At 39.1% G+C, this 17,744-nt stretch overlaps 1 protein-coding gene across 5 annotated transcripts in view; it reads left to right on the plus strand.

Annotated features, from left to right (window-relative positions):
* Positions 1-249: 249 nt before the first annotated feature.
* Positions 250-17,744, plus strand: part of LOC119891682 (dmX-like protein 1) — a 57,647-nt gene continuing 40,152 nt past the window's right edge. For 2 of the 5 annotated variants that reach the window (XM_038703494.1, XM_038703499.1), the window contains exons 1-18: positions 250-614; positions 2,633-2,826; positions 4,272-4,397; positions 7,098-7,175; positions 7,698-7,776; positions 7,879-8,023; positions 8,339-8,405; positions 8,626-8,810; positions 9,139-9,334; positions 11,462-11,642; positions 12,197-12,376; positions 13,391-13,620; positions 13,959-14,676; positions 15,139-15,260; positions 15,885-15,974; positions 16,154-16,256; positions 16,376-16,495; positions 16,856-17,074. In XM_038703494.1, coding sequence (XP_038559422.1) covers positions 2,740-2,826; positions 4,272-4,397; positions 7,098-7,175; positions 7,698-7,776; positions 7,879-8,023; positions 8,339-8,405; positions 8,626-8,810; positions 9,139-9,334; positions 11,462-11,642; positions 12,197-12,376; positions 13,391-13,620; positions 13,959-14,676; positions 15,139-15,260; positions 15,885-15,974; positions 16,154-16,256; positions 16,376-16,495; positions 16,856-17,074 — 2,926 coding nt within the window. In that variant the 5' untranslated portion in view covers positions 250-614; positions 2,633-2,739. Of the gene's footprint in view, positions 619-2,033; positions 2,140-2,632; positions 2,827-4,271; positions 4,398-7,097; positions 7,176-7,697; positions 7,777-7,878; positions 8,024-8,338; positions 8,406-8,625; positions 8,811-9,138; positions 9,335-11,461; positions 11,643-12,196; positions 12,377-13,390; positions 13,621-13,958; positions 14,677-15,138; positions 15,261-15,884; positions 15,975-16,153; positions 16,257-16,375; positions 16,496-16,855; positions 17,075-17,744 lie in introns of all 5 variants that reach the window. The other 3 variants (XM_038703496.1, XM_038703495.1, XM_038703497.1) reach the window with 3 other exon arrangements.

Below are 17,744 nucleotides of genomic sequence, written 5' to 3' on the forward strand. Positions count from 1 at the left end.
TCCAAGTCCAAAATTTCCATAGGCTACTACTTGAGTAAATGTAGCTATTTGATTGCTTTCTACCACTGACTACAAACTTTCTAAATATAGAATGATAAAAATAATAGCCTCTACACAAATGTAGCCTGCGTTACGTTACCTTTATGTTACTTTATCTGTAGGCAGGAGTGTGCTATGCTGATTTTAAAAAACTGCCCCCTTGCGCTGCTGTCAAAACGCAACTACAAGCACCATGATGCATTGCGGCGAAACAGTCGCTATCATGACACATCTTCAATATAAGGAAAAGCTTCCTCCTTGGAAGCGTTTTATTTGCTAATTGGGAAGAGGTTCTGTCCTTCTGATGGTTAGCATTTTGAGTAGTAATTAATTAGCTACTCGTCTTGCCAAGCAGTGATGTCAGCTACTAAATGTGTTTCAGAAGTCATCTGCAGCTAGGTTTCTAGCTCAGGAGCTCGCTAAAATAGAGTTGCATAAGCTAGTGCGCGCTAACGCTAGCTAACCAAGGAGAGCGAATCCGTGACATTAAACGCTGAGAGTTACATTCATGAAAGAGAGACGTTGGAAGGGATAACTGTCATCGTTGTGTCTCCAGGACGTGTTACCATCACAGGGTACGTAAGTAGCTGGTTACTTTCTCTAACACCGGATGGCTATTAGCTAAACTTGACAGCTACGTTAGCGTTATGATAGGAGGACTTTAAAACAGCTAGCTAATGTGTGAAATGTTTGCTTAGAGTCATTCAGAAACTTAACTAGTTAAACGTTTTATGTAACGTTAAAAGGGTAACACAGTGTTAGTCGGATGTGTGTCATTTGCTGTGTTTTAATGTGGTGGCGAGTGAAACATTATCACGTGAGTTGCCACAGCACAGGAAGCATAACTCACAATTTCTCTAGTCATAATCTAGCCAAACGTTACTGCAGCATTTTTTTTTTATCAATGTTGTAGTCCAAACTTTCAAGGTATTATTTATATTGTGACGTTAAAATGACAATACGCTGACGTATAACTGTCTGTAAAGCTTTAAGACACGTGATATGGATTTATTTTGTGCATCTTAGTTTTCTACATTGACCAAACCTGTGCATGCAGCAAAGTTTAGTGGAAAAAGACAAGTTGACACCGAATAAAGTGGATTAATCGGTCAAGAAGTGTTGTTATAAGGTGGAAGCATGTACGATGACCCACTTGGCTCGCTGACACCTGCTCTGCACCCTTTTTAACAATGGCCTGTTTACATCTATTGGGTTTGCACTGTTACAAGCATAATTAGGTGAAATACTTTACACCAAGGTATTTCTTGAAAGTCAGCACTCATATTATCTGTTGTTACACACCCAATAACTCGTTCTACCTGTAGTTTTTCAGTACATCTGTAGAAATGGTCATACATTTGAATGCCTTATAGTTTTAAACGCTTACAGAATCAATCTAAAGCAGGGGTTTACAAAGTCTGAGACTGTGGGCCTCCCCTGGACAAAGCTTGGGAAAAGGGCACCCCCCACCACATCTTTAGTTTACTTAGCAAGTTTCGCTCAATTCCTGGATGCCTATGGGATCATGATTATATTATTTTATCCCATAGACACTCAACATTTGAGCCAAAATAGCCTAATATTGCTGTTTGACATAACTTCTGACTACACCAAATAGTTTTAAAAAAAGGTCTGGCCTGAGGCATTTATTAGTTTCTGACTCTGATGGGAGGGGAAACAGTTCCCAAAAACTACTGTATCTCTGAACTCTCACACATAGGCTATTCTATGTGATCTCCTTTTGATAATGAAGTAATGTAATATTATTTCACTTCCATTCACTGAGCCTCCACTGAAACTGTTTGGAGCCCCCCTAGGGAGGCACGCCTCACACTTTGAAAACCCCTGATCTAAAGCACTATCTAACGACTTAACTAGGCAAGATTTCTATATGTGTTCTCTTGCAAAGAGTCATGCAGTTGCCTTTTTATTAAATGTGCAGTTACGCACAGATATGCATTCATGACAATAACTTCACATTTCTACGGGGGCAGTGCACAGACGCTGATGCCACACTGCTAGAAATTCTTGCCCCCCAAAGAGATGAGACACTTGACTCACTGGACTCAATCACCTTGCTTGTTCCAGTTCCTATGCATGGTAATTAGTTTGTCATTAATCAAGCTGACTGCATTTATTTTTCAGTGCAAGAACGGTATTGATAACCTCCTAAAATGTCTGTCACAATACATTACATGGATTTCAAGATAGGCAAACAGGATTGAATGAGCTTTGACACAATATGCTTTTCTTCAGCTGTTTGTGTGCCAAATAGGTGTAGTGCTTATTTGTAGTGGGTCCTTTCACAATACAACCAGAATGTTTTTGTGCCCTATTTTAAGACTAATATCATGCAGTTTTGGAATGGTGCAGTTTGAAGAGCACTTGATGCCCTCTATACACACTATGGTTCAACAGAATCAATTCGCAGACCATCTATTTCCTCCTTGATAATATTACAAGTGCTGAGTGTTAAGTCAGTTTATTGTCAATGTCTGTTAGTCAGAAATATGCTCTTGGCTTGATGCTTCCTGAACCAAAACATTCTCTGTTTACATCTGTTTTTATCTCTTCCTTCCTCTCTTCCAAACAGCAAGTCTGTAGAGACACATGATTTCCCGTGAATCTTACCTGGAGTGGGAGGGTGTTGTGAGAAAGGAAAGAGAAGGAAGGAAAGCAAGGGGACTATAAACTAGAGTCATGAATCTCCATCAGGTCCTCACAGGGGCTGTCAACCCTGGAGACAATTGTTTCTCTGTAGGGAGCGTCAACAATGTGCCATTCACGGTAAGATATTTCAAGCTTTGAAAATATTTCCTTCCCAGCCATTGAGGAGGTTAAATTCTTAGGCAGTGTCCAAACTGATCTATCAGAACAGAATTTTGTTCATTTTATGAAAGCAGAGCAAAAGTAACGTATGGAAAAAGCACTGAGGCCAAGATTGCTTTGCTTACCCCATAGACCTCGAACTAAGTCAAAGTGACCCTGTTGCTAGTTTTGTCAGGTATTTTTAAGCCTCCGATGTTTGAAGTACTGGTCTTCTGTCTATCAAGGAACAAATCAAGTTAAGCAAAGGTGCAACGAAGAATCCACGAATGACAAATTTAGCACAGCCAATATGCTTTATGTCTTAAAAATACTTTTACTGCTTAAAACTGTCAAGTTTTCTTTTTACATGGGATGTTTTCTGTTAAAAACAAAAAACAAGATCTCATTACACTTTACTGACTAAATTACTAAGAATTTTCTAAATGTTAATCAAGGGCAGTACATTATATCACACTGGATGCATCGATATGACTAATAACATTAATAATATGAGTAATGTAATGGCCCAAAATGTTTCTGCATTACAGGTAAGTGATGCAATTTACGTTGAACTCATTTGAATAGGGTCAAAAAACTAAACTTGGTCACCAAAGATTTGGTCATCCTCCACTCAATTTTTTTTTTCTCTGGGAAGTTTAAATTATTAAATTAGTTAAGATTCAATTTTAAATGAAAGTACCAACAGTCAGACACAAGTTGCCACAGGTTTTGCCAGCCCTCAGGGCATGGGGCTACCTGTGCTAAAAATATATACTCCATGATATAAAAAGGAACTTTAGAGGAAGGCATTTGCCAAACTACTACTACTACTACTTAATTGTCTTTGTCCCCTGTGGGATATGAGTCCACAATGAACTCCCTCCATCAATCTATTAGGGATGTGTTCGCTTGGACAAATGCTTAATTACATCAATGACACTTGCATTTGAATGTAGCTTATGTCTTTGTGTTATGTTAACTCCAGTATAAGTTAGAACAGGCTTAATAGTGCAAAACCACTTCCCTTTACTGCAGGAAGCCCTTGTTTACGTTTGAAGAGTGTGCCGCATGTCTGAAATACAAAGGCAGTACCCCTGACTGCTTTTGCACTCTGTGATCTCAAAGCCAACTCTATGAGATGCTACTCCCATGCTATTTAGAGAATGGATCAATAGGAGAACTATTTCTGTCCTTCTGGTCCTCTTGTGAAGGAGACAGAGTCACAGTGAATCATGGCTCATGTGAGATCTACTTCTGAATACTAATCTTATGTGCTTGTATGCCAGAGTTGTTGTGTGGTGGCATGTTTGCTGCAGTGACACTGGTTCCAGGCCAAGTGCAGTTCAAGTGACCCTTCATGCAATTCTCACTGGGTGTCATCGTCATCTCTCTCCACTTCTTGCTGTCTCCTTGTCTCTTAATAGGCCTATGCATCAGGGTGTGACGTGGTGATTTTGGGCAGTGACTTTGAGCGACTGCAGATCATCCCAGGGGCCAAACATGGCAACATCCAGGTTGGCTGTGTCGACTGCTCACTGCAGGGTAGACAGGTAAGAGTAACAGACTGGTGCTCTGTCATGTTGGGTCCTCAGGCAAACTGGGATGCTCCTGACATACCATATCATTTCTGTTACAGCACAAACATTGTATTTTAAATGAATGCTTAATTTTTAAACATTAACTGAATGTGTATATATTGTGCCGGTAATCATTGGAAAGCATCAATTTTCAAATGAGAAAATGGGCATTTTGTTCATCTTTTTTTTAAGTGGAGGTCAATGTTGTATTGTACATCAATGGAAGATAAAAGATTTGCTACATAAACTGCTGCCACCATATATAAACAATGCAGGATGTGTTTAATACAATAATAATGCACCATATTAGATCAAACTGCAACAATAGGGAATCAGTCAAAAAGAAAAAGTGAAGGCATAAAAAATGTGTTTATGTAATTGATGGAATGCATTTTTGATCAAGTGTGGTAGGCAAGCTCAGTTCAGAGTGTTGAGATTACGCAATGGATCCTATCCAAATTTTGCTAAAATGTCCAGGACTCTGCTCTCTTCGGATTTTGTTATAGATTAACTGTGTTGCAAGGCCCATTAGTGGCAAGCTCCGTTGTCCGCTTAATAAGTGTTGAGAGCTTATGTTTTCAGTAAGTACATTTGTTGGCAACATCAAAGGCTGTTTCAATGAACTTGAGCTTCCTGTCATTAACTCCAAGTGAGAGAAAAATCAGCCAGTAAAGAAAGTAGTGGTTTTAAGTGTTGGTGCAAACAAAAGGTCTGCTGTGATGTGTTTGTAATTTGTGTCTGGGACAGATCTGCAAGAATATATTAATGTTATGTAGTCTTTCTGATGTTTCTTATTGAACCCTGTTCCAAACTAAAATCCTGCACTGCAAAGCTGCAAAATGTTGCCACAGTATTCATTGCTCCTCTTACTTACTGAGTAACAACGCTGCAATCAAACAAAAAGGGACTATTCCAGGATTACTACAACATCATAAGCTTGACAAATTACTTCATAAAGATAATAAAGGCAGAAGTCATCATTGCCAGGCCGTCACTGTTATCTAGGTTTATTTTTTAATTGGGGATGGTGTTGCCCTTATTAAACCAGCAGACAGGCCTGATTTAATTCAAATGAGGGGGGAAAAATGCACACCCAATCCTTTACCACTCCCCTCATGTGATGTTTAATCCAATTCACTTCGGCCACAAGTAGCCTCACATGCCTCCAGCATGGTCTAGCATCTGTTTAAGCATGCTCAGTAGTTGTGCTTTCCACCTCCACCCCATTGCCCCTCCCTATGCTGAGATGTTTGCAGTGCTGTTTGTTGACACAGCATTGCTGAGCACTTCAAATGCATTTTATAAGCATTAATGACCCACTGAAATGAAACATGTTTTCCAAACTCATTATGTTGAAGGTGTCCATAAGTTAAATAATACCACATTATTCTGAAACATCACTTAACTTAGTGCAGATAACATTAGTGTTCATCCAGGTTGCACTGAAGAACTTGCTGAATAACTACATTGATAACTTTCATCAAGAGCCATTTATTTGAAGCACAAAACAAGCAAAAACAGTCACAATGTTTGAACTCTCTGTTAGACTGCCTCACAATTTGAAGGCATATTTGTTGACGTCAGCAGTGGCATTGTGTCAACTTTTGCTAAAACAGCAGGTTGTTCCTCGTTAAGTTAAAATGGTTTAAAAGGAACTTAAAGATGTCCGTTGTAAAATACTTGCAGCATAATACGATCTCAAAATCAGCCAGAAGGATAGCCATCATTATAACCACAGGAAACTTAATGTTTTATATGTGTTGACAAATTTATTCCCTTGACTAGAGCTACAGTATATTTTTAGTTATTTTACAGCATAGATGTGAATCATTTTACGCTCCATTGGAATTTGGTGGAACATGAATTGTGTTCTAAAGAAGGATTTTTTTTCCTTTGTGTCATCGTGCCGTGTGCCTTTGTCTTGTCTAGAAAGATTTTATGAGACTTGCACATGTGACGCCTTGTGTGTGAGTGCCTATGTAAAATAATATGTGCACATCAGTGCACGGGCCAGTAAAGCTAATTTGAATTGAATTGACTCACTCCTTTTATGGTATTTATTCTCTGACAGTCGGCATATTATTTACCCCATTAGAGCCACAGCATGTATTATCCAAGGCCCAGACATTGTTACGCTTGGAATTTGCGGTCACCATAGAAATCTCACCTATTCAGTCTGTTCAACATTGTCACTGTGGCTCCCACGGAAAGCTCTTGAGCATGTAGCCCTAACCAATGCTTGAATAAGATGTGTGCGTATGGTAGACAAGACATGGTTGATTCAACACAGGTTCAAGGAATTCTGGGTTTGTTGTCCAGAGACTATACTCATTCACTGTTCAGACATGTCTAGGTTTATATAATAAGCTATAGATGTTTTTGTTTTCTCCCAATTAGGATCTTGAAGAAGTATCTACATTTACTTTACTGTCATTTAACATACAGTTGATACTTTTGCAATAGAATGCTCTTCATTGTGTGTTTCAAATGTTGTAAGTTTAATGGTAATTTACAACAATAATTTTTCTTTTTTTTGTATATTTAAAAATGGAATTGGAATATAATATGTGGAATAATATATATGATTCTTGCAAATATGTTTTCAGTGATAACTTTTCATTCTGTATCAGAAAACATGTCTTAATGTTTAACATTCCCTTTTTCTGCTCACAGATTGCAGCTTCCTATGGAAGCACTGTGTGTGTTTTTGAGCCTGTTCAGGACCCAGATCAAAAAGACACATCGCTGACTGTGAGTAGCACACATTATCTTCCAGTCACAGTCTGGTCGTGCATGTATTCAGAGATCGAGACTTTTCTCTTTCAAGCGAGTTGATATTTGAAATAGAGCAGAACATTGTTCCTCCAAACACACATTCACATTCTTACTGAAGTATTGTGCAAAGTCTTGCAATCATGTTTACTGTTTATTCCTGTAATGTATTCAGTGCAGAAATCCTAGGTTTGCTATGTCAGTGTTGAACAGCCTTCTGTTGTTACAGAAGTCAAAGGTTAGTCATAAGGAATGGAAAATTTTACGCATTTTAAACACAACGCAGTGCCTCTTTCATTGCAGAAGTTTCCCATTACTACAGCTGCTGTCTATGTGGCCTGATCACATGTGGCTCACATGAAAGCAGCTTCACTGTTGGTTCTTGTTATGTAGTTGAAACTACTTATATAAGGGACAAAATGAAATGCTTTTTTAGAGCCTGTCATATTTGAATCTTTATTTATTAATTTTTTAATGTTGTCTTTATTTTTTTTTGTACAGACGGTGAACTGCCAATGGCAGAAGACTGGTCAGTTTGTATTAAAGTCCATTGTACGGAACCTGGCCTGGCATCCTACAGGTACTTTGATACATGTATTTCTTTTATTTTAAACAAATCATATGATACGTTAAAGATGTGAGTATCTGTCCTGAAAGAGTGAATGTGTTTTTGTGTATATAGGCAGTTCTCTCTTAACTGGCTCTAGTAGCCTCCAGTTGTGGTCTTATATTGATGGAGTGAAAGATGAAGCTGAAGATGTGTTAAAGCAAACAGACATTACCATAAGAGACTCTCTATCTTGCTGGAGGTGCATCTGGCAGAGCAAGTAAGAACTGTTGTTTATTGTGCAGTTAAGATGGTAATTTTATAGCTTTCTTTTTTGAAAGGAATGTTGTTTTTCCATAAATTTACTCACCCTGGATAACTTGTTACATTATCAATACTATTTGGGGTTCGTTATGACCAGCAATATAGATGTTTTTATAATGTGTTTTGATATTTCAATACTTAAACTTATCTTATTCAGTCTTAAACTGGAGCTGTCACTTACTATATATTTTATATCTGAAAATGCAGACATGTGTAGTATTGAGTATAAAAAGTACTGTAATTTAACTTTTTTTTTTTTTTTCTTCTGAAGGACGGCCTCTCCAGTCAGTTTAATAAAGTTCTCCCCTGATGGGGAATTCTTTGCTACTGCTGGACAGGTGAGAGGTTTTTACCAGGCTTTGCTAAACCTGTATGGATTGTGATGTAAACTAGTTTGTGCAAGTCATGTTTGTATTGTTTATTTACACTGACAAAGCCACACACTGTAAACTCAGCTGTAACTTAAGGTACTGCTTTACCTTAGGCCTACAACCTGCTTGTTATGGGACATCCTCCAGCATAGCATCAATTATATCCCTGTTTGTCCCTCCTCTTCAGGATGACTGCCTAGTAAAGGTCTGGTACAGTACCAGTAAGTGGAAGTCAGGTGTTTCCAGACTCTTCACACCTCCAGAACCCAGTGTCAGTGTCCAGGGACAGCTGGCCTTTTCCTTTATCTACCTGGCCCATCCCCGCTCTGTTACCGGCTTCTCTTGGAGGAAGACCAGCAAATACATGCCACGGTATGGACACTGTCAAGGCAGAATTTCACAGTCCCCTTTCTGTAGCCATGATTCACTTTGACCTAAGCTGACACAACTTTAACAATTGCACAATAACGGCTAAATCAACACAAATTTTGCATAACCTGTTTCTTAGGCCTGTTTTACTGGGTAATGGTGTCATTACTCCTTTTGTTAGCCTACACTTTTTGACCTGTTCTTTAACTTAACTGTTTACGTGTTTCTCATTTGACCTGCTGTTGAATAGTACTATTGGCATTAGATGATAGAAGTTCAGTGCCCTCCACTGGACTTCAACCTAAACTCTTTCCCCCCTCTCTCCTAACAGAGGTGCGGTGTGTAATGTTCTGCTCACCTGCTGTAAGGACAGCGTATGCCGGCTTTGGGCGGAGACGCTGTTGCCGGGTGACAGCCTCCTGTCCGGTTACTCCACCTCTGGCCAACACAGTGACACACTTGGATGTCCTGGCCCTTCTAGCAAAAACTCCTGCAATGGGAAGATGCAAGGAAGAACTGCCCAGGAAGTAAGCTACTCTAATGTAATTTTTGCTAAAGAGAGAGGGGGCAAAATATCAGAAATACTTCTCACTATAACAGTATCCAAGAAGAGAGCAGGAATTCAGTAACTAAAACCCAAATCACATCATAAAATGGAACTTAAAAATATATACTATTTCAATGTCAGTGCCATAATTTTTGTTGTTCACAAATTGAGATAATTGGAAGACCTCATCTAAAAGCACTACATCAGAAAATTTAAATGTTTCCAAAAGCTAAACCACTTAGGTCATTATTTTTTTAAAGCTTTATCACAGTGAGAATATTTTATATTTTGGTTTCAAAATGCTGAAAGAATCACCATAATTTTATTAATAGTGGGAAAATAAATGGCACAAATGCTAATTTGCCCCATTTGGAAGTAGAAGCCACTACCAACCCACTATATTTGCACCACTGCTAATGTAGGACATTAGGGCGCTGCAGAGATGAGGGAACAGCAGCGAAAGATGGTTAAGAAAGAAGAAAACAGAAGCTTAGTGAAGTTTAAAGGGAAAATGAATTGGCTATCCAACATGAACATGGTTGAATCTTTGTAGGTCTTAAGTCCAGCATCAGTGAAGAATATTGGCCTCCTTTCTGTAATCACCTAGCTAGCTCACATTTGTTATGGTGGTGTGTTCTGCTTTAAGTGACCTTCGCTGTTGCTGACAGCCTTACCAGGCCTCAAACACAATACTTCCATCTATTTTAATATGGACATTTAAATGGTTTTGAGTCTCACTGGCACTTAGAGAGCTCAGGGCACATTAGATTACAGGAAAAATAGGTATGCAAATTTCTCTGCTGTGCCTTGAGGAGAGTCTGTAAGAGTACATGTGTGGAATTATTCATTAAAAAAAAATCACAGACTGTGCTGGATGGTCCAGGCAGTAGTCTGAGCTAACTCTCCGTCTCCAAAACTGAATGGATGGACAGTACAGAGTGGGCCCCATTTTGAACTCTATTTTAGTGGGATGCCTCAGGGTGGGATGAGCAGGACAAGATTTATGGCAAAATCAATGAAGTTAATTAAGCCCAAAGTTTCTTGATAAGGATGCTGTTTGGGAACCTCCAGAGGAGAAAGTGATATGAGATTCCCAATCCAATTCCATAATCTCATTTCTCTACATAGATATAAAACCTTTCATAAGTATTTGTACAAGTCAGTATGGCACATGCATGTTCAAATAGACATTTTTTAGCAATATTTTACAAAGGACTTCGTTGTGCGTGTGATAAGCACATACATCTCAGGAATACTTCAGCCTTATGCCTCCTACAATGTTAATCATTCTACACAAGAGAAGCTGCATAAAATCAGTGAAGAAAGCAACAAGCCCATTATTGTGTTAAGTTGTGTCCATGAGCCTAAATATGCTCTGTCTTTCAAACTTTCAAACATTTGAGACTGCTGTTAAAGGTTGCTACCTTGTCCTGAGCATTAACAGAGGCTCAAGTCTGGAACTTTATATTTTTACTCCAAAACAACAGAAAAAAACTAAATTATCTAACCTGACTAAGTACTAAATAAAAGTTAGTTTTAATTTCAGCTTCCTTTACACGTCCCTATCTCTCAGCCACTCTTGTGTTTGTCTGTTTCTGCTCTGTTTTTTTTTGTTTTTTTTTTAATTGGGCAGTTAACTTTAAATGTCATTTAAGCTTCCATTTTATTCAATTAAATATCATTATAATCCAATCCCTAAGAGAAACACCTGTTTCCCAAAGCATAGTAGCTCAACTCAGACTGGGAGGAGAGTAGTGAAGCTCTATTAGTTGGCACAAGTTGATTCATTCACATCAACCTCCAAAAAAAAAAAAACTGCATCTCTGTCAGCCTGAAAGGAGTAACAGGAAACTTGCAACCCTATAAAACTCTTCACATGTTTTTTAGGTAAATCTAAATCTCTGTGGAGGTTCACGCAAGATCCCATAGTCTCTATGATTTGTACACATTTGTAAGCTATGAAAAAGCAAGCAAACTACATTCATAAAGTATAGATGTAATTTCTGTAACCATAATCATCCCATTTTTGACATCAGAATTTCAGCATGTAAGAACACATTAACTAATGTTTATTAAATATATTGAATAATTATTGTTTTCCTCACAGTTGAATTTTCAGGAATCACTGCACAGCTCCTTTTATCGGGATGTGCCCCAGCCCTCACTGACTGGCTGCCTGCCTCACAACCAGAGCCAACACTACAACCACAAGAAGAGCAGCAGCATCATGCCACATGCCAATGCTCTCTGCCACTTTCACATTGCTGCCAGCATCAACCCGGCCACAGGTTAAACATATTTATTTCTGTAATCTGTTGATCGTCATTACGAGCACCTTGTTGAAACCCAAAATCACCAGATTTAGAGAAGAATTTGTAGGATAACATGAGCTCTTCCTAAGCCGTAGAGACTGCGTAGGTTTTTAGCTCTGCTTGAACAAAATCAGCTGCAGGTTAGAGGGCTTCACCCTGTATTTTCTATGGGAAAAATGCTGTAAATGTTGTAGATTGCCTGAGGTTGTTTATTTAACATCCCAATGAGCTTTTGTGCTCAGTGAGAGCTGCTTTGAGTAATTGGAAGGCATTTTCATTTTGTTCCTTCATGTGTTGTGGTAGCTTAATTTGACCTGAATCAGGGCAAAATCTTGAAGATTCTTTCAGCCTTGAGGCGAAGAAGTCCTGTAGGATTGTATTTGCAAGCTTGAATTATGTTGTAGCATACTTCAAAACATTCCCATATTCATGAAAGTTCATTTGCTTTTATTCTGCATGTCCCCAATCTAATGTCTTTTCTTTCTTTTTCTTTCTTTTTCTAACGTCTTTAAACCTTATCTTTATCACAGACATTCCTCTGCTGCCCTCCATCTCCTCTCTGAGTGCCGTGGATGACGAGGAACCTGGAGGTCCTTTTACTGTCCACTGGCTCAACAACAAAGAGCTTCATTTCACCTTAGCTATGGAGGTCTTTCTGCAGCAGCTCCGAGGCAGCCTGGAGCAACGGAACAGCGGATGCTCCCATGAAGGTACAGAAAAGTATTTTGATGAGGCATTAAATATATAAAATGGAACTTTCTGCATTAAAATGTCTAAAAATGACTAGATCTATGTTATATTTTTTTTGGTAGTGTATTTAGATTATCCCCAATGTTTTCAAACCTAGGGAAATCTGTAATTTTAATCAAGGTAACGGTGCGTTTCATTTGGTCACCTGTCAGTGGCGTCAGACGCCCTTTGTTCATGTGTCTCTGTTGTGGTTGTCTGCCAGATGTTGTCATAAATTGACTCTTTATCCAATGTTAAGCCACGTTTTTATCAAACTTTTTAGATCTAGGTCGTTTTTTAACTATATATTTTAACCGGATAAAGGATTTTAGTCATCGCATGTCTGGATCCTAAGTTCCGTTGACATAGAACAATATCGGAGAAACACTGATTTTAACATGAAACTGCTTTTTTCAGTATGTCTACCAGTTTTAATTACGCACATGTTGAGACCTGCAGATAATTCGGCTCCCGGTAAAAACCTCCCAAACATCAGGATCTTAAGTTATCAAAGTAACAAGCTGAGTAAATATCAGCGCCAAGCTCAGCTTTCAGCCACTCTGGGACGTCTTTTGTCCTCTGAACAGCTTCAGAGAAACACTGATTTTTAATGTGAAACTACTTTTGTGGTGTTTTAACTAGTTTTATTCACCTGGTCTGTTTGTTTTGAAGAGAACACCTGCAGATAATTCGGCTCTTGGTAAAAATCTCCTGCACAATGAACACTGAAGGACTCCTAACACAACAGCTCCCATGATCCAATGCAACTTCACAACATCATCAATCTATGTCTTTTGGTTTGATCTTTTTGATCCTAGCAGAAGAATATTACATACTGGGTGTTTTAATAATTTATTTGAAGGGTTGTGCATATAAAGCAGAGATAACACTGTCGACACTAGACTCTGACTTTCATATCGAAGAGTCAGACTTACAAATTGCGTTATGCTTTGTCTTCCATACTGATTTTCACTATGGTTTGCATTCTCTTCCAGAGCCTGAAGATGAGGATAACTTTGATGAAGATAATAGTACCAGGCCAAGTGACCCTGAGGCTGGTGAGCTTCCTCTGGCAGCAGTGAAGCACCAGGTAGACGTGCTGTTAGAGGAATGGAATAAAGGGGCAGACATGTTGTTCAGTATCCATCCCATGGACGGCTCTCTGTTAGTCTGGCACGTGGACTGGTTAGATGAATACCAGCCAGGCATGTTCAGACAAGCTCAGGTATTTTCGCTGTTGATGTGGTTTAGGTATATGTAAAACAATAAATATGAAATGTTGTATGTATGTTGTTGTTGTTGTTGTTTTTATAAACAAACTTCTTAAAGCAGAATAGAAGAATTTCAGCCCTTTGTTTTGAGATAATTTATTTGTAAAATGAGTAAAATGATCTTCAGTCCCGTCTGCCGTTAGCACATGAGAACTTTTAGCTGCTTTCTAATGTCACAATTTGAAGCTAAAAAAGAATGACTTGATTGACTCATTCGTATCACTGACTCTGTTTGCTGTGTGTTTTACTTTCTTTAGATTTCATTGCTATGATGTGTCTCTTTCTCTCTCAGGTGTCGTTTGTGTCTCGTATCCCTGTAGCGTTCCCTACAGGCGATGCAATCTCTCTGAGCCACAGTGTGGTTATGTATGCCTGCAACAAGAATGTGGATCTGGCTATCCAGCATGGAAGACAACGACCGCCTGGGAGCACATTACCTCAAACCAAATCTGCTCTAATAAGCTACGGAGGTCAAGGAAAAGCTGCACCCAGCAGTAGTCTTCGACTAAGCATTTTCACCCCCAACGTCCTTATGATCTCCAAACATGCTGATGGCTCCCTGAACCAGTGGGCTGTCAGCTTCGCAGAGGACTCCGCTTTCTCCACTGTGCTTAGCGTCTCTCACAAGTCACGGTACTGTGGCCACCGCTTCCACCTCAATGACCTGGCCTGTCATTCGTTACTCCCTCTCCTGCTTACCACCTCACACCACAATGCCTTGAGGACCCCAGAGGCAGACAACATCCTGACTCCTCCGGACACCTGCTCCTCTGGTTTCTCTCATTCAACATCTCTATCCCGTGGCTCACGGCCCAGCCGGGTGTCCCTGGGCATGGTTTCCCAGGATCCCAATGCGATCTACAGTGAGCTGATTTTATGGAGAGTGGACCCTGTCGGCCCTCTGTCTTTGTCAGGCGGGGTCTCCGAGCTAGCTCGTATCAATTCTCTCCATGCATCAGCATTTGCTAACGTAGCTTGGCTGCCCACGCTCATTCCCAGCAGCTGTTTAGGTGAGAAAATATTTTTAATGTTTGGAAATTGATGAGGACTTAAGTCTCTGTTTAAAAATTCCCATTCTTTATTAAAGTTATTTTGCTTCAGTAATATGAAGGAAATCCAGTTATTTTTTTCTGAATAATTAATTACCAAATGAGACTAGCTTTGGGAGGTAAAATCTCCATAAATATAATTTTTAGAACAATTTTTTTTTTAGTTCATTTTACCCTCATTTGTATATAAATAACACATTCATGTAAAAACAACTCTTCAACTCATTTACATAAAATCCATGAAATTCCAAATAGTTTCCCACTATTAAAGTTGTTACCAGAGTCTAGTTTCAGTGATTGGTTGTTTAAGTGTACTATAGCTCAGTATTCTGTATATATGTTTTGTCTCTTGTTTTTATGTTTATTCAGAAAACAAGCATAATAGCATACAACATTCAATTTATTTTCTTTCTTCCTCTTTAGGTGTGTACTGTAACTCTCCCAGCGCCTGCTTTGTGGCAAGTGACGGCCACTCACTCAGGCTGTATCAGGCTGTTATTGAAGCTAAGAAACTCCTGAGTGAGCTCTCCAATCCTGAGATATCCGTAAGTCATCAAACAGGATTCTCCAACTCCAGCAAACTCTGCAGGGTATAGTTAGCATTGCAATAACTAGTTTTTAAGCACCCCAATAATGATACATCAGTGTTTCTTCTTGGACCTTTACAGATTCAGCGAGGTAATAAGGTGTTGTTAATTTGTCTTGCCACTTCATTAGTGTCAGCCATGGAAGACCAGGTAGAAAAATTACTTAAAAGCAGAATTGGATAACATGTGAGAAATAAGTTGAATGATAGTGATCCATCCATCCATCCATCGTCAACTGCTAATCCTGCGCACAGGGTTGTGGGGGGCTGGAGCCAATTCCAGCTGACATTGGGCGAAAGGCGTTGTACACCCTGGACAGATCGCCAATCCATCGCAGGGCATGATAGTGATCCTTCTTACCCAAATCAGCAGAGTTGATATTTAGTTTTTATGATGTATTAATAGTCATTTTTTGAAAGAGATTCTTTTTTGCATTGCATAAAAACAGCCTGTTGCTTTCTTCGAGCAATTAACGTAACAATAGTTATATTTTTCTAAATTGACACATTAAATGTATGTTTTGACATTGTAATAGTGTAATACATTAGTGCTGAAGTAATGAAAATGTTTGTTTCACTTTAGAAATATGTTGGGGAGGTGTTCAACATCATCAGTCAGCAATCCACAGCAAAACCCGGGTGTATAATAGAGCTGGATGTCATTACTGGCTTTGTAAGTATACATAAGACCAAGAGAAATGAATCTGTAAATAAATTTCCCTTGCTCTTTCTGTGTGTCATCTTCTGTCGAACAGTAGAGAGACTCTGTGAAGGTCTTGGATGGACAGAATATTAACAGAAATTTCTCCACTGAAATGAAGTGTTGGTAATAGTTGCTGTTGTTTGCTACAGCAGGGGAAGGAGACACAGCTCCTGCATGTTTTTGAGGAGGATCTGATCCTCGGTAGTGAGAGAGCAGAGACCACGCAGGAAACTCCTGATTCTCCTCACACTGGTATAAACAAAAACACTTTTTTTACTGCTCTAAAATTTTTTAAGGTTTAATATCAAACATTTGCTCCACTTTCAAACACATCGATTCAGTAATATAATATGTGTGTGTTTACCATACAGCCTCTAGCGAGCCGGCCTTCTCGGCACGTTTTTTCCTCGTGGTGGTCGAATTGACCCCAGCAGGTCGCTCTCTCCTCCACATGTGGCATCTCCATCTTGCAGCTCAACCTGTCACCATGGGTGGGTACATTGAACAAAAGACTTAGGGTTCGCATTATGTAGAAAACATTTGATTGACTGCCACAATTGCTTCAGGATAACCACTTTAATTATCTTGCCTGACAAAATTGTGGTGTCCATTAGTGAGCACCAACTCTGTATTGACCATATAGAAATAGTTCATCTGACAGACAACTCTTAATGCTACTTCAAAACATAATTACATGATACTGAAAAACATAATTATGGACTTCAAATGCAAGCAATAACTCAATGCTTTACTTTGTCTGTCACAAGGTAAATGTATAAAAATAATGTAGGAGGGTTTCCAAAAATTGTCTTGCTTTTCTTGACTTCCCTCTTCCTGTTTGGTTCCCACAGAAGATACCACGACAGAGAAGGATGCCGCCACAGCTTCTCCTATGAACAGCTCTCAGTTTAACTTTGACACGTTCAGTTCTCCGGTAACTCAGAAGAGTAAACCTTGCACTTCCAATCTGCAGAGTGCCAGTCGCCTCAATCTCACAACACACAGGCTATACAGCCAAGAGATGGCTCTGCCAGAAGGGGTGGAAGCCATCAGTGTTACACCTGCAGCAGGTGAGGGACAATGAGGACACATGTAGAAATGACAAGTCTATGAACTTCATCTGGTAGTGAAATGCCAGAGACAATCACCACAGCTTGGAGGACAAGTACAATCCAAGGCATTCAAAGTAAAATAAGCACTACGTTGATAGTAGTAGCAGCAGTATTGGTATTAATTATAGTAGCAATAATTATGTTTGGGTTTGTTTTCACCTAAACAGTATTGTAATAATGGAGTTAAAACAGTGTCCCGGTGCTAATATGCCAGTGTAATAGCAGGGCACAGTTAAAGAAATTTAGCAGCTACTGAGGTATTGACAGACACCAGTATAGACTAGGTTGCAAGTCTTATGTTGCCATGGGAACTTCATTTCTAACGAAATGGTCCTTCTGTTAGCAAATGGTTGAAAACATTGATTCAAATAAACCTTTCCAGGATCGTATAGACATTTTGTTAATGACTAAGAAAAAGCTGCTTCTTTTATTGTTTGAATGAAGAATAGGAACTGACAAGGATAAGGATAGTTTTTCAACATTGTCAGTGTGATAACAAGACTGAAAAGGTTTTTGAAATTCTACTCAAAATGAATAATGATTTTCAGCTGTGTAATTTTAACATAAGCCTGCAAAATATCTAGAAAACAAAGCTCCTAAGTTGTTGGGTTTTTTTAACCATGTAAAC

This window comes from Micropterus salmoides, unplaced genomic scaffold (assembly GCF_014851395.1).
Source record: "Micropterus salmoides isolate LMB-PRFRI ecotype aquatic unplaced genomic scaffold, ASM1485139v1 Ms_hic_scaffold_7, whole genome shotgun sequence".
NCBI classification, from domain to species: domain Eukaryota; kingdom Metazoa; phylum Chordata; class Actinopteri; order Centrarchiformes; family Centrarchidae; genus Micropterus; species Micropterus salmoides.